Source organism: Sebastes umbrosus, chromosome 1, assembly GCF_015220745.1.
Source record: "Sebastes umbrosus isolate fSebUmb1 chromosome 1, fSebUmb1.pri, whole genome shotgun sequence".
Taxonomy (NCBI): Eukaryota; Metazoa; Chordata; class Actinopteri; order Perciformes; family Sebastidae; genus Sebastes; species Sebastes umbrosus.
This window is the reverse complement of record NC_051269.1, coordinates 29,309,768-29,326,185: the sequence shown is the minus strand read 5'-3', so window position 1 is coordinate 29,326,185 and position 16,418 is coordinate 29,309,768. Positions and strand designations below refer to the sequence as shown.

At 40.8% G+C, this 16,418-nt stretch overlaps 1 protein-coding gene across 1 annotated transcript; it reads right to left on the bottom strand.

Annotated features, from left to right (window-relative positions):
- Positions 1-934: 934 nt before the first annotated feature.
- On the bottom strand, positions 935-13,244 carry suox (sulfite oxidase). Its single transcript, XM_037771349.1, has 5 exons — positions 13,020-13,244; positions 8,160-8,230; positions 7,641-7,812; positions 4,635-4,907; positions 935-3,104 (listed from the first exon to the last, which is right to left on the bottom strand). Exons 1-5 carry the CDS (start codon positions 13,227-13,229, stop codon positions 1,884-1,886), a joined length of 1,947 nt encoding a protein of 648 aa, XP_037627277.1. The 5' UTR covers positions 13,230-13,244; the 3' UTR covers positions 935-1,883.
- Positions 13,245-16,418: the final 3,174 nt, after the last annotated feature.

Genomic DNA, 16,418 nt, shown 5'->3' with positions numbered 1-16,418 from the left:
GGCTAATTGCTGTCTCTTTTCCCTGCACCCCAGGACCATTACCTGCCTGCCTGGCAGGCTAGGGACCCAAGATTTTGGTATCCACATGTACAACGATTTGATTTCTGCATAATTAATCAAATCTGGTGATTACATTCAATTATTTGAGATTTTAGAGTTGTCCTCAACAAATATTCAGCATCCTGATGTTGACAACTACTGAATTTAAGCAGAGCAAAACTAAAGCTTTCAAAATAACAAAGTATAATCATCACCTACATGTGAAAGTGGAGCCATCTTTTAGGTTACAGTGAGGCTTTTGAATATCCCAGAGTTCATAGTGAGCAAACAAAGAACAACAGTAAAGATGAAAATTTATGAAAAAGCAGCTCCAGCAGTTTTCTAGGTTATATGCAAAGCTTCAAGTGGAATTGAAATGTAAACCATACCATAGATATGCACATTGTAAATTAATTTGAAACAACTGTAGTTATACAGTCAATGGTTCATACAATAAAACTTAACTGTAGATGATTTCTGTTTTGAATATTGTGCATACAAATATATTCAAACTGTGGAAAAACACTACTTAAAATAATATATAATATATACTATATATATATATATATAGTATATAATATATATATTATATAATATATAATATATATATTAGAATTAGAAATATTCCCAAAGCATTTGTCTTATTAAAATGCAGAAAAATAAGATTACATGTATTTGTCTTACATTAAATATAAAAACTGAAGTTTGACTGCCAGTCATGATCTCCAGTTGACTTATTTGTTGGAAATAACACAAGAACTGCAAAGCTGAGAAACACATAACACTATGTTATTTTTAGCAAATGTCTTTAAATAAGAATTCAAATTTCTTCATTTCCTCTGATCTAATTTAACCAGTTTTTTGTCACTAAGCAGCAATTGACTCAGCAGAAATATGTCAGTGTAAAATTAGAGCTCTTTATTTATCATCTTCAACGATAATGCACATTTCACACAAAACACAGTGTAGTCATAATAACTGTGGTCAAGAAGTGCTCTGACTTCTGCAGTGTGGTGTAGTGTCGTGGTATTTAACCACAGCTGAACCTCAGCCAGGTCTCCACAGTGAGGTGTTGTACTTCATACAGACTTTGAAACATTGGAGGGCAGCTCCACAGACTGAAGGGTCACAGTTCAACGCTGATCTGCAGACTAAAAATAATTGATGATCTACGCCACAGACAGCGGCTTCTGATCATTTTCCTTTAAGCTACTCAAACTTTTTACCTAAAAAGTTATTTTAGTATTTTCTCACGTACAAAATGTTGTTAATCAGCGAAGCAACAGCTGCAGATAAACAGATGTTCCCAAAGTTTCAAAACTTCTGAGTTGATTCCAGTCTCAGTAAACTCCAATTCTAGTCAACTCCAGTAACCTTTATTTAAAGTAATGACTATATAATAAAACCTATTAGTTTTTTTTAAATTATGATGCATGTTAATCACACAATTAATTCAACCTTTTTGATATACTGTGCACATCTGCTGCATTGAGAACGTCAATAGATTACAAAAATAAATGTTTTCTTTTCTACAAATCAGAGACTTGAGACTGAACGGACTCACGTGTTCACTTAAGACCAAAGTGTAAGTAAATCAGCACTAGATAAAACTGGACATGTTTTGGTCATTTACAGCCGTTAGCTTTGTTCTAGGTCTCTCAAATCTCAAAAGGCAACATGACTGCATAAATACTTCAAAGCTGTGTGTCAGAAAATCCTAATGTATTTTCTATTAAACTGTTTTTTTTTTCCTGCCGGGTCTAAGTGACAGATTTAAACCGCTCTCTGATGACTCTTTCAGGCGTCAACCTTTTGGATTCTGAGTGTGGATCGACCCACTGAGTCTATTCCTCACTCTCATCCTCTCTGACCTTCACCTTCACTCTGTGCCAGGCGTTACTCAGCACGCCCCTCAGATTCCAGATGGGAGGAACTGTGTCCGGCTGCATGTTGTAACTGTTATCAACCGCTTTGCAAACTATCTCCAGCTCCTGAGCCTCGGCGGGAAGAGGAGCCGTCACCTCCCACAGCTTCCAGGCCCAGGCTCGTCCCGGTGGTGGCGAGGGTTCGGGCGCTTGTCCCTTCTCGCTGCTCCTCATCTGGGCCACCTGCCACGTCTTTCCTCCGTCCAGAGAAACATCGACACGCACCACCTCTCTGCCCCCGCCGCTCCAGGCGTAACCCTTCACCGTCACCTCTTCCAGACTGCGATCGACCACAGCACCGTCTGCCGGTGTGGTGATGGCGGACTGGATGGGCAGCTCCTGGATGGCCGGAGCAGACTTGAAGTCCACCGTGTCCCAGTCCGTCCCGGGGGAGAAGCCCTTGTAGTCGTTCTGCTGCCAGTGGCTGCTGCTTTCTTCTGCACTCACTATGATCTTCCCCAGCCATTTGACATTGCGTGCACCCACTGTGCCTGGTACCACGACGCGGACGGGGTAGCCGTGGTCGGCAGGGAGATCCTCGCCATTCATTTCATAAGCCAGCAACACATCGCCTTCCTCGCTAACTGCCTTGTTGAGAGGGATGGAAGCACCGTAGGTAGTCCCGCTCACGTCTTTGTCCAGTCCTTCAAACTGAACATGGAAAGCCCGCTTGGCCACATCAGACCCGTAACCAGCGGCCAGCAGCACATCTCTGAGCCTCGCACCACCCCATGTAGCGTTACTGATCGCAGCGATGCCCCAGTTCAGTCCTTTCACCTGCTTGACCTTATTCATCTCAGAGCGGCGGTTACCGGCACACTGCAGCGTGGCGGTGACGGTGTGTTTGGGGAATCGAGTCTTCAGCTCCTCTAAAGACAGCTTCAGTACTCCAGGTAGTCCCTCCACCTGCAGCTGATATGAAGCCGGGTCCACCCGAGGAACCGGCAGGTGGTTTCTTTTGAAGAAGATAGCAGAGGGGGTGATGAAGCTGTCAGAGAGGATCTCCGTAGGCGGCTCAGCATTGAAGGGCTTGAGGTTGTTGATGCGCAGGGCGGGGTGACGCTCGGGGTCAGAAGAGTACGGGTCCGATGTCTGAATAGCCCTCTGCTTCTTCAGGTCTTCTGCACTCAGTTCACCAACCTTGTATTAACCACAGACACAAGTTTTGTTTGACCTCAAGCATGAGACTCACATATTTTCAGCTGCACTTTTCTGTTCATGTCAAACGGCCTAAAATGCAAATCAAAGGCAAAAAAGGACAAATAACTGTTTGTTTTCAAGGACACGCCACAAGAAAAAACATCAGAAAAAGAAGTGGGTGTTTCTCGCTGACCACTTGAGGAGAACGAGTGTTTATCCTACAGCTGTTCCTCAGTATACAGTACGCAGTAGACCTTTATATATGTGTCTTCAGAGATCAAGTGCAGGACAGACAAAATAAATGACAAGTTCACTAAAGGATAAATTCAACTGACATCGCCCGCTAAACAGCCGCCATAGGTTCACATTAATCTCTGTTTCTATTTCTCAGAGATAGAGCAACATTTTTTAATGGATTTGTAGACTAAATAGATGCTTACAGAGCTGTTATTGTAAATTATAACACAGCTTTGATGAATACTCGATTCTGATTGGTCAATCACAGCGTATACAGTCTGTTATTTCTTTATAACAGACCGTTGCTATGTATAACAGACTGTTGCTATGGACACAGTTCTGATGCCGGACTCTGGTGGACCATTTTTGTGTCAAATTATTGATTTCTTAAGTAAGTAGCTGTGTAATAAAGGGGATAATGCACAGCTAGCGGGTCATTGTTGTGAAATAAACCCCTTCAGGGCGATGCAAGACCCTGTCGCCCTGTCGGGGTTTATTTCACAACAATGAATGTACATTATCCCTTACGTGTGTTGTGACCGAATTGCACTTAATTGTGCTAAATTCGATATCCACAACATTAGTATAGAAGCAAACAACTATTGTCTATATAAAGATATAGAGAAGTAATGTCTACCTGAGCAGAGAATGAAGTCAATCTCCCTCTGTGTGTGTTGTAATCAGACCTTCTCCTTTCTTTGTTGACATCGCCGGGCCCGACCGTGCGTGCCTTTCAGTGCATGTGTGTGCCCCACTAGCTAGCTCATGGTTGCAGCTCTGCACTGTTGTAATACGGCGGTTACATCTGATAACACTGTCCCGACCGAGCTGAACAAAGGCAATAAAAATGCCCCCAATCTCGCATTTAGCACCTTTAAAGCAAGTTAAAGCTGTGTTAAAGCAGCTCTACAGCAAATACAGTAGATGTTAAGCCAGCTTCAAACATTAGTTACAGTGTTTGGTGCTTGCGGCCAATTCTGGTCTCATGTTTCTGTTTGATGGAACTTATTCCACCCAGTGAAATCTGCTGAAAACACTTTTTTTTCCCGAGGTACTCCGTAATATTCCAACTATAGTTGGTTTCATAGTAAATAATCCTTTTTTTTTAACTTATAGTCACTAGACATTTTATCTCTTTTATCTTACTCAGGGTTTTAGAGGATAACGTTGTGTTGTTTTTGCAATTCGGTTTAAACACAAACCTTTTAGCCAGACACAAAGTGAAGCTTATCCATATCAATCGTCTGCTGTCATTTAGTTAAATTATCCAAAGAAACCAAGAAATCAGCCCACCTTATACTCTGAGAGCATTTCCAGCACATGTTCCTGGTTGTGTACAGCATACAGCGCCCAGAAGGGTTCCAGGGCTCCACCTGCCGCCAGCAAGATTTTATCCCCGCCAGGGTGCATGGCCACAAACTCAGTGATGTCATAGACGCCACCTTTGTAAGTGACCCACACGCCGTCTTCCAGAGAGCGGTGACTGGTGACCTCTTCCTGGCTGAAGATGGGAAACACTGAGGTCTTCTCTATGGTCTGCCCTCTAATGACGTCTTCCTGCTCAGCCTGCAGCGGAGAGAAGAGAGGAGGCAGCAGTTTTATAATCCATCATAAAGGAGATTTAAAAGAGAAAACCAGGAACCAGGAAATTATTTGAGGTGAGAAATAGGCATTAACGTTACATTATATTGATTCATATTTGATCAGCGCTGCCTAGTTTGACCGTTTGGTCGGAGTTCGCGAGTGATTGACAGCCGGCTCTCATAGACAGCATACCTCAGATCAGCTCTTACTGCTTGTTTTCCTTCGGTCTGTGAAAGCTTGCAGATGCCGTTAGGAGCACTGGAACACACAGAGGCGCATGATTTTTTTTCAGGCTACCCGTTTCATGTACCACTGTCACAATATAGCGACCGTTTTATAAAAATAACTTTTGCTCCAATCTCGCCAACTTCAGCTTTAATGGCCTGATAACAGTCAAATTGCGTGGTAATAAATGTCTTGCCTGCTCTCCCCATTATCTGGACAGCGTCTGGATAAGACTGTTACATTATACTGATGCCATAAGAGAACAGATAATAATAATAATATGATAACAATAATACAATAATACAACCCACTGTTGAGTAGCTCCAACAGAGCATATTTTAAAATATGGTATGATAAATTAAAATTAAGATAAATGTGGATTCATTCAGAAGGTATATAAAATGCTACATATTTGTATTTTGAGTCTCATTAATAAGTCCTGCATATTGCTTACATTTTTAATGCAGTCCTGTAATATAACACATTCCCCTTTCAGGCAGAAACATAACACACAAAAAATTTTACATTCAAACTAGAAGTACCAGCCTATACTGCCATACCAAACCGCTGCATCAGGACTTATGGTACGTGTCCACAGGGGTGTTTTGGACGTGAGGGTCTGCCTCCCTTCCCAGCATTGGACACTTGATGGGCTGCCACTAGATACTAGGCACCTGATTGGATGATCGCTTTCACTCATGGGCTGCTGCTCCCAGCTTTCAAACGGGAACCAACATGACGGCTTGTTTGAAAACTTTTTTCGTGTATATTAAAAAAAATTGTTCACAAAAAGGTGTTTCTGAAAACATCTGAGGTGAGGAATAAGCCATACAGTTGCTGAATCTGTCTTTATTTTAGATTGACAACGGTTAGTTTAAATGTTTCTCAGGTGTTTCCAGAGGCAGCGAGTCACCACAGACGCCCCTGATTTGCATAAAGTAGCCTCGACCTCAACTTTATGCAAATGAGGAGCAGCCAACGTGACGGCCCGTCTCTCAAAATGCAACAATACCAGAATGCATTGCACGGTTGCTTACATAGTGAAATGAATGGGAAGCGTGGAAAGGATGGAGCCTGTGGACACGTACCGTCATAATTGTGCAAACAACTCATGTTGCTCAAGTTTTTGTTTGTGAAGCAGCAGCAACAAGCTCAGGAGGTCATGACTGGAACAAATACACGATTTAGACATTAACCACATTTTGCAGCATCACTGTGTTCACTATTCACACAAAAATACAGCAGAGCTGTTTGGAGTGGTTAATATATTCTCAATGTGCATGTGAGCGCTTGACGCATCTGTAATGTTACTGTTTGAGTAGTTTTATTTTTAAGAAATTAATTTATCCATCACTTTGAGGCGCAACAAACTCCACAGTAAAAGTTTGGTATTTAAATTCAAATTTATAATTAATAACAAAAATGAAAAAAGACATTTTGGCTTTTACAATGTGCAGTTCCGGGAGTAGATGTCATAATCCGTTCTACAGTTACTCAAGTCTGAACTTCTATTTCTTTTCTCTGAAGAAATTAAGCAGCTCAAGATGTATGTATTCATGTTGAGTCACATAAGATGTGGGAGTGAAAATTGACAAATGAGCTGACATCGCAAACCGACAGATGAGACAGGTTACCGCCTTTGCTGTAAATAGAAGAACACCATAAAAGGGTGCGACTGAGAGGGAACACAGCAAAGTATTTTTCTAGATTGGCCAGATAATCCTTTTATAGTTAAGATTGTACCATATGCTGCACATTTACACCGTTCTGTTCTATCAACACTTGATCCATTTTGAGAAACAGACTTTTCAGATGAAGTATCTGGCAAAGAAGTATAATCACTGTCGGTCTGCAACTATATTTCATCTAAATTAATCTATTGATTTCTTAATTGTTTAGTCTAGAAGATGTAAAAATAATATCAAAAGCTCATCACAACTTATCACAATCAAAGTCATGACTTCATGTTGTTGTATTGCTGGTGTGACGACCCCTCCCCACCACTAGGTGTGTGTTGGCTCGCTGGTCTCTTTTGTTTCTTGCAGGCTCTGGTTGAGGTGGGGACATGAGGACATGATGGGTTGATGAGCTACACCTGGGCCCGGTGTAGCCCTGACTATAAAACCCTCTTCGCCATTCAGAACGCGCTCTCTCTCCATGCACGCACATCACTCCATTCCTGTGGACATCGCGGCGCGGCTATTCTTCCTCTTTTTCTATATGCTCTCACACACACGCATCCATGCACTCCTACACCACTGATTACTGATAATGATCTTTACATTTATTCATGAATTTAGTGTTTTGTAAATAAACTTTGATACTTTTTGCATTTACCTCGTCTCCACTCCCATTTTTGTTGCAACCTAAGAGCCGGGTTGTAACACTGGACATCAGTTAAAAAACATGTTTAATAGACACAATTTCACCTTGGCACAACTAAAGCAAATTAAACATTGACTGTCTTTACAGATCTTATCTCCTCCTAACCTTGTGGTGGTGGAGGCCATAAGCCAGTACAGCCCCAGTACCAGCCAGCAGTCCTGCCAGGGCATGTCTCCAGCTGGGCCTGTGGGCACGCTGGTACGATCTCTGGTCCTCACTGCTGCTGCTGCTCCAGAGACGAGCTGCACACGACGCCACAGCAGGTGCCACTTGATGCCTATGAAATGAAAGAAAATGAAAATGTAACGTCGATGCAGATCAAGCTGAGCTCTGAGTACAAACTGTATGTTTAAGAGTAACTAGACAATTCTGATGTATTCACAAAATGAAAAGTAAAAGATAAAAAGGGGATAAAAAACACTAGTCAGGTTATGTTGTTCACAAAAATGCAAGACAAGTTTTTTCTTTGCCAAAACGCAGCTTGAGCTGGCTGTTTTTAGTATCCATCATTAAACTGAGACCTTTGCCTGGGTGGAGCTCAGAACAGACAACTAATCAACTGATCCGTCAGTGCAGGCCAAGTAAACTGCAGCTATAATACCTGTTTGTTACACAATGCTGTACCTTTGAGTGTTGAGAGGGCCAAATCGAGTCAGGCTGTGGCAGCGTCTGAGAAGCAGCATTGCACTGATGTTCTGGGAAGAAAGTTGAGAAAAAAAAAGTTAATTTCACAGTGAAACAAACAGAAAGCATCTTGCAGAGAAGTTTTTATCTTTTTGCCAAGCAGACTGTGAATTAACAATTCTTTGGAAAGGCAACACACACCAGCAGTCCATGACACGCTTCAAAACACCTGCAGCCATTGATTTCTATGCAAACTCTCATACTGGCAGCGTCTTGGCTTCAGGATACGCCACTGTTTTACTTCCCAGAATTATTTGTCATGAGTCAACTTTTCAGAAAAGCATCAATTTATTCCATACTCTCAACAGATTGGCACATGCCAGCTACAGCACCTTGACTACAATTTCTGTCTGTATGACATGTTCGGTGTTTGCTATGGGCATCAATTAACCTGCATCTAATGACGTGATGCCCCCGACGTGGCCTGTTTGTGTTGCACTTTGTTAGTTTTGCTGTCTACAATTGTAATCAATATTCAACGGGATCTCTGAGTTGGGATGAAAATGCCGACCATCCTAAGGCTGCAGTGGCTGATAGATGAACTCCTTATGATAGAGCAGTGGTTCCCAAGATTTTTGACATGTGACTTGGGTTGCAACTTGAAAGGATTGAAAAGTTTCTTGTAAATTTCCAATGGAAGTTAAGCTCTGGAATTTGGGGATTTTTTAGCACAATTTCAATTTAAAAAGCATCTTATGGCATGTTTTGGCTAAAAGTATGCCCATTTAATTGAATTGTAACCATGCATTGCATTCAGAGCAGTCTTCCATCACATATACAGATAATTTGCCAGCCTCCCGTTAAATGGAGTTCACTTGTAATTTTTTACAACCCTCTGCATTGACAGTGCATTTTCCCATCACATGTGCAGCCCACACTACTGTACTGTCTGAGCCAAAGGACTATATGCCTTCACCTAAGTTTTGATTATATTAGTGAATATGTTTTATATTTTTTATAGATATTTCACTGTGATAGTCTGGCGATCTGTCCAGTGTGTACGGAGCCTTCGCCCTATGTCAGCTGGGATCGGCTCCAGCCCCGGCCAACACTGAATAGGATAAGCGGTTACAAATAATGGATGGATGGATGGATGGATGGATGGATGGATGGATGGATGAATGGATTGATATTTCAGTTAACCAGCTGATAGTAGCCAAAGTAGCAAAGTACAGAGTTTTTGCTAGCTATCTGTTACCATGTGGGACGTAGCTTGATTGAGCTGCAGCTAATTGAGGAGTTTTAATGGATCTATTTCCATTCATTCTTTATTGTAAAACATTTATTTTATGAGTTAGTTGTTCATGTAAACCACATGGCACATTTCACACTGTAAGTATTTGACAAATTGATGGATTTATTTAGCAAATTAATGGATAATGTCTGTTTATGATATGGTAAAAGTTTGTTTATATCTGCATATAAGTAATACTTAATATAACCCACTGATGTGTTTGAAATAAACACTGAATTAGAAAATACGGTAGATCAGGTCTGACTAGAGGAATGTGCAAATTGTACAAGTTAAGATCTGCTTGCAAAGACCTGGAACAGTCCGACTGAATACCGGCTCTGTCACTGCAGTGTTGGGACACAGTGAACGTAACATGCTGGTGAAAACAAACATGCTGTTGTGAGCAGGATGATTTATCTGAAGGCTTCGTACGGTCTGATAAGCAGTTATTTTCAGCATAAATCACCAAACCTGCTCTGTCTTTACAGACAACATGTGGTCCTGTTAAAATGACCAACTGAACCCTTAACCCCTTACACTCCTACTGAACAAACCAACCAGCAGCTATTTCAACCTTCAACAGGAGCCAACCAGCTCAGGGGGAGTGAACAGAGAAGAAGAAGAAGAGGGCTGTTCTTCACTGCTCTCTAACCACAGAAATGTAATACCTTAACACTTTGGCAATAAAGGAAAAAAGTTATGACTCCAGCCTGAATCAAGGAAGCTTTGGAAAACCTCTTTGGGTAGGGCTGCTTTACAAGGAATGATATGTGACTGACTAACTGGAAGGATAAAGTATAGAGATTAGAGGTAGGCACAGATATGACGTTTTACTAACTGTCGTTATCAGCGGAACTAGGCTCTGATAGTGGCTGATGGCTGCACAGCTGCCACAAGTCACACGGGGATGTACATCACCGGTTTACATCGAGGCTCCATACACAAAGCCAAGGTAGAAGGGGAGAAAAACAAGTTATCTCTCGAATATATAACGCAGCAGCTCTTTATCCACAATACAAGACAGGCAGTTGGGGAGGATAGGAAATAATTAACTGTTACTTTAACTTTCTTGCTGTACCAATTTGGTGTTCTCTCTTCCAAATAATCCAGCCAAGTAACCATCTATTCATGAAATGAAATCGCACACTTTAGGATGCTCCGTACCCCGGGAATATGCAACAACATTAATCGTTTGCAAGAGTGGCATTTAACAATGTAAACCGAAGTAATCCTGGCCAGTCATACTGTAAGCCACAGAACAGCATCGGCCATTGTAAATAAATAGAACATTTTCCAATGATGTCATCCATCAAATCACACTTCAGGATATTCTCTTACACATTATTTAATTCAGAGTGACAAAAAACTGATTTATTAAAAACGGCGTATGCAAAAGTTATCCTGATAAAGGTCGCGGGGGGCTGGAGCCGATCCCAGCTGACATTGGGTGGAGGCGGGGTACACCCTGGACAGGTTGCCAGACTATCACAGAGCTGACACATTGAGACAGACAACCATTCACGCTCACATTCACACCTACGGGCAATTTAAAGTCAACAATTACCCTAACCTGCATGTCTTTGGACTGTGGGAGGAAAACATGCAAACTCCACACAGAAGGCAGCCCTTATTATTCAATTACATAAGGAATAATCCCACAACATTATTCATATTCAACATGAATTATTATTAGTTATTCTTATATGGATATCGCTGTTTGTTGTGTGTAGAGGTGTGTGTATGTAGTGCGGCAGCAGCACTGTCCCGGACACTGAAACGCTGGAGATGGGGACAGGCAGACAGAAGAACATGTCAGCCTGCTGCACTGCGCCATGAAGCAAAGCTTCGAAAATACCTTCGAATATTTTTCACCGAAGCTTCGTAGCCCAAAAAATGGTATTTGGAACAGCCCTACTCTGAACAAAATTAGAAGCACAAACTTTCCTTGGAAAAGAAAACAAGTAAATCATTTTAAAAAATGTGTTGTAAGTTATGTGGTGAACAAAAAAAAGCATTACTCACAGGTCAAACACAGTGACACAGAGGGAAGAAGCTCTGCTTTATCAATCAATTACACCCGTCTTATCACGGTCAACAGTGGCTCTAAAGATTACTCAGGGTTTTCTGCTAACTAGCTTTCACAGAGGCAGCAAGCCCGCCAATAGCCAGACAAACACTTCGTAAATTCCTGGAGTTTAGTGGGAGAAAAGGCCAATCACCTCCAACTGTTGCTCAATGTGCCGACTCAGAAATAACACAGGAATAACTCACATGTTCACAAAAAAGTCAGAGTAAGAAGACATTTGAGGTTTCTAAACATGTAAATAAATACCAGATAGAGTGAATTCTAACACCAATGTCACAATTATGTTTCAGTAATATCAACATACATTACTACTTTTAATTTCATTGGATAATATTGGGTTTAGAGAACAATTAAAACCTGATATTTCAGAATATGTTGTAACATTTACCTTGCCTTTGTTCATTTGAATTCAATTAGCAATTGTATGAGGTGTCCAACCTGTGGTTAGTGGACAAGGACTAGCTGCATGGTTACAACATTCCTCTGTGAAGTATTGAACTTCTGCTATGTTATGAACCATCCAGACCTCTCAGGTCATCTGGATCAGGTCTGCTTACAGCAGAGGGCTGATGGGGGTCTGGGTGGAAGATGGTGAGCAAGCTTTCTGTATCTGTGTATTTGCAGTGTATGTTTGTTATGTAATGCTGTTTTGTCTGTATGTGTTTTTGTATTTGTAATTTGTTTTTAAAGCACTGACCAGAAGTGGCAACTGTGAATCTCGTTTTATTTAATACAATGACAATAAAGCTTTCTATTCTATTCTATTCTAACCTTAGTAACCTTAGTAATTAATGAATACACTGAATGTGAAATACATTTGTCTGTGCAATATATCCTTGATGCAATATACACCTCAAGTGCAATTACCTCTGTTTACATTACATCTATTTTTTTATATTTTTTACCTCTAGTGTAACACTTCTGTTTATATTTATTTATTTATTGCATCTAGTTTACCTGTTTTATTTGCTTTATAACTGTGTGTTTTACCTGTTATATGTTTTATCTGCCTCGTTTAGTCTTGTCAAGTTTTTGTTTTAAAGCACTGACCAGAAATGGCAACTGTGAATCTCTTTGTATTTAATACAATGACAATAAAGCTTTCTATTCTATTCGTTAGTAGCCTTAGTAACGTTAGTAACGTTAGTAACGTTAGTAGCCTTGTAGGATCACAATCAATCCTAATAAATCAGTTTTCCTCTCTGACATACTGTACATGTTAGTTTCACATTCACAGTGAGGGCAAGCACCGAGGTTTTACACATTTAAGAGTCAATTTAAATCTTAAATAACGAAACGAAAGAGCAAACACAACGTTAGCTAACACACATCATCATCACCATCCTCCATGTGGCTAACTCAGCTGGCTATAGCAGCTGATAGCGACTTCACCAACTATATTCACATACTAATATGCTATATAAATAGAAGAAACGTTAACATTAGTGTCTGTTTGTTCATATAAACCAAACCGACTCACTTCTGTGGTGTCAGTCCTCCTGCTTGTACTCGATGATGCTCTCAACGGAAGAGGTAACCCGGTGTAAACACGTTGCTCTCTCAGCTCTGTGTTACACAAACACCAGTTGACCGACCGAGAGGCGTTCAAGATAAGCTCGTTAATGTCGGCAACCACCAGAGCGTTTCTACAGTACAGGCGAGGCAAATGAAAAAGCCTATAAACCCGCATGAAATAATGATCTCAAAGGACTTCAACACTTGATGATGAGTTGTGTGCTTCAGTGTTGTCTTAAGAAGAAGATTTAACTTATTTATTATGGATGAACACCGGTTTTACGAGAAATCGATCTGACAACTGAAACTTCCTACTGCTGCAAATGATTAAGCTGTTGTTAATTGTTATCTATAACTGCATTACATTAAAGGACCATTAAGGATGGCTTATTAGAAAGTCGTAAAGTAGTAGTAGAAAGTCCTGCACCTGTACCAGTGTCTACTAAAGCTGCAGTGAGTAGAATTGGAGCAAATATGATTTTAAAATTTTTTTTTTTTTTTAAAGGGACTGTTTGTAAGAATCAGAAAGTGGTTGTAACAGCGACACCTGTGGCCGTTAAGTCAACGAAAGGCGGTGTCCTGTTGCTCGCGCTCGCCCGTGTGAACGCGCTACCTGAATGTGAGCGAGCATCCGTCAAAACAGTGAGGTGACATACGTCAGCTAAAACCACAATATCACTATATTTCACTCTATATGTTACCTGACCAGACGAAGGTCTCTCCATGAATCACTGCTGATCCTAGTGTTGGCTTTTCCTGCTTCAGCCTCCCGACCGCGGTCGGAGGGAGACTCCGGCAGCCGGTCGGAGACGATAACATTTCTCGCTGCGGAGCCCGGTCACTTCACAAGACACGGGAAACCTCTGTTAGTCTTGAGGAGCTGCAGCAGTTATTTCTGCACAAACGTCCACTGTACATTTACTAGATATTCTCAGAGCTAAACTAACTCTTCTGCAGTGTGTAGTGTGCGCGCATGCACGTGAGAGTGGAGCGAGCTGAGTGAAGGCAGGCAGGCAGAGGAGCAGAGGAGCAGAGTACAGCAGAGACTCCAGCCCTGGAGACCAAAGCTACGCTCCTAATGGCATCTGCAAGATTTCACAGACCGGAGGAAAACAACCAATCAGAGCCGAGCTGGAGCCTTGCCGTCTCTGAGCAGCTGTCAATCACTCGCAAACTCCGATCAAACAGTCAAACTAGGCAGAGCTGATCAAATATTAATCAATATTCTGTTACTGTGATGCCTATTTCTCGCCTCAAATGTTTTCAGAAACATCTTGTAGTGTACTGTTTAGCTGTAAAATGAGAAAGTTTGTGACCCGGCAGCCATGTTGAGATCAGTTGAGGAAATACCAAGCACCGCCCACCAGCCGGAGCACAGCCAATAGGAACGCTCTCTCTCTTTCTGAAATAACCTGTGATTGGTCAAAGTCTCCCGTCACAGGCTAGACTTTTTAAAGCCTGAATACAGAGCCATGAGGAGGTGCAGAAGTCTAGTTTTCTCTCAGAACACTTGAATTACAATATGCTGAAAGGTTATTATGGATTTTTTTGCCCAATGATGCCAAAAACATTCTGCCTACTGCAGGTTTAAAGGGCCTCAAGAGTCCTGAAATTCCCAAGGTGAGGTTCCCAAATTTTATTTAATTTGTTTGGGAATATGCACCGATGAAAATATGTACCACCACGGTACATTTTTGCCCCAGGGCTTCCCTGTAGGTTAATACAGCCATGCTCCAGCATATCTTACTGTTTTTTCAAACTCTCTGTCTCTTCCAGTTATGAACTCTCTGAGCGAACCCTGAACGCACCTTAGTTTAAATGGTAAACATGCAGAGGGGAAGGGTTGAATAAAACACACAACATGGCAGCAGATAAGGGAATATTGTATAAAACAACAGCTGGGCTGCAGAGCGGGGTGTAGTCGAGCATAGAGCTTGCATGACAGACAGACAGACAGACTGAAATCAGACACCCTGATGATATCAGACAGACCAAATGCAAGAGCAGCATGAACAGTCTGCTTGCAAGAGGGGGTGTAGATGTCTTCTTCTAGTTTGCCCTCTGAAAGGAAAGAAAGTGGAAAATACTGTAGAAAATCCTCAGTGAGTATTTCTTATCCTCTGAAGAAGCATCTTTTTAATTTGATTTATTTTATTTGTTGAGGTCAAAGTAGATCCTCTGTAATCTTGCTGGCTGGCATCCCTTATCAGCTGGAGTTAAAGAGGAAGTCTTTATCAGGACACTTTATTGTTCCAGTCGACTGTAGATCTGTAGATAGGGTGTGGGTGTGTGTGTGTGTGTGTGTGTGTGTGTGTGTGTGTGAGTGTGTGGTTATAAGTCATATATTATATGTCTTTAATGCACATATTTGTACATATTTCTTATATTCTAATTTCATATCCTTATTTTTCTCTACATAATATAGTGTTATGTGTTATAGCATTACATACATCATTTACATGTTACTTACTCTTTTATTTCTATTTTCTTACATTTCTTTATGTTTATATAAGAGCAACTGTAACTGATCCCCCGGGGATCAATAAAGTATTTCTGATTCTGATATATTACAACTTCACCAGGTGTGTGTGGGAAAAGTGGAAAAAGTGTTTAACAATAACAATACTAAATCAGCAGCAACAAAATTAAACTGGTGTTGTGTGTAATTAGATAATTTTAACTGTTGTTACATAAACATAATAAAGTTTTTTTGAATTGTGAAGCCTTGGGAAGAAATTAAAGAATAAGCCTATTTGAGACTAATGGTTGATAAACTGTATTTTACATTGTTTCTCAAAATTAAAACCAACATTTCCCATAAACCCCATTACTTTCTGTTTCTTTCTCACAGAGATCACCACGTGTGCAATTCTTTCTCTTTTGCTTTGCTTTTGCTTTTTTTTCTAGGTGTATTTTTTGTGTTAGAAACCTAGTAATCCTTTGCCCCATTTCCACCAGTGAACACTGTTGTCTTACTGGTTTGTGTCATTAAGGAGTTCATCTTAATCACACCAGTTATAATACAAGGAGCTGCTTCTGCTCTTCTTGGTGATAGTGTTGTTTTTTTTACAGTACATTAAATATGCTCTCTTTAAAAAAACAGTATTATTTATTAATTCAAGTTAAAAGTTTCTTCTCTTTCAATGCAACATTTTTTAGGCATTTACAACTACTAACCTGAAACGACACATATTTGAGAAGCAGAATGTTGAAAAAGAAGTGTATATGTAGTTTTGACCACTGTTGTGTAAAATGTGGCTGAGGATTGTCTGTTTCTCTTGTCTAAACTTTGCTTGTGTGAGCTGTGCCATGTTTGGAGAATCCAGTAAAAACATAACCTGTAGGTTAGAATGGAGTTTCCATG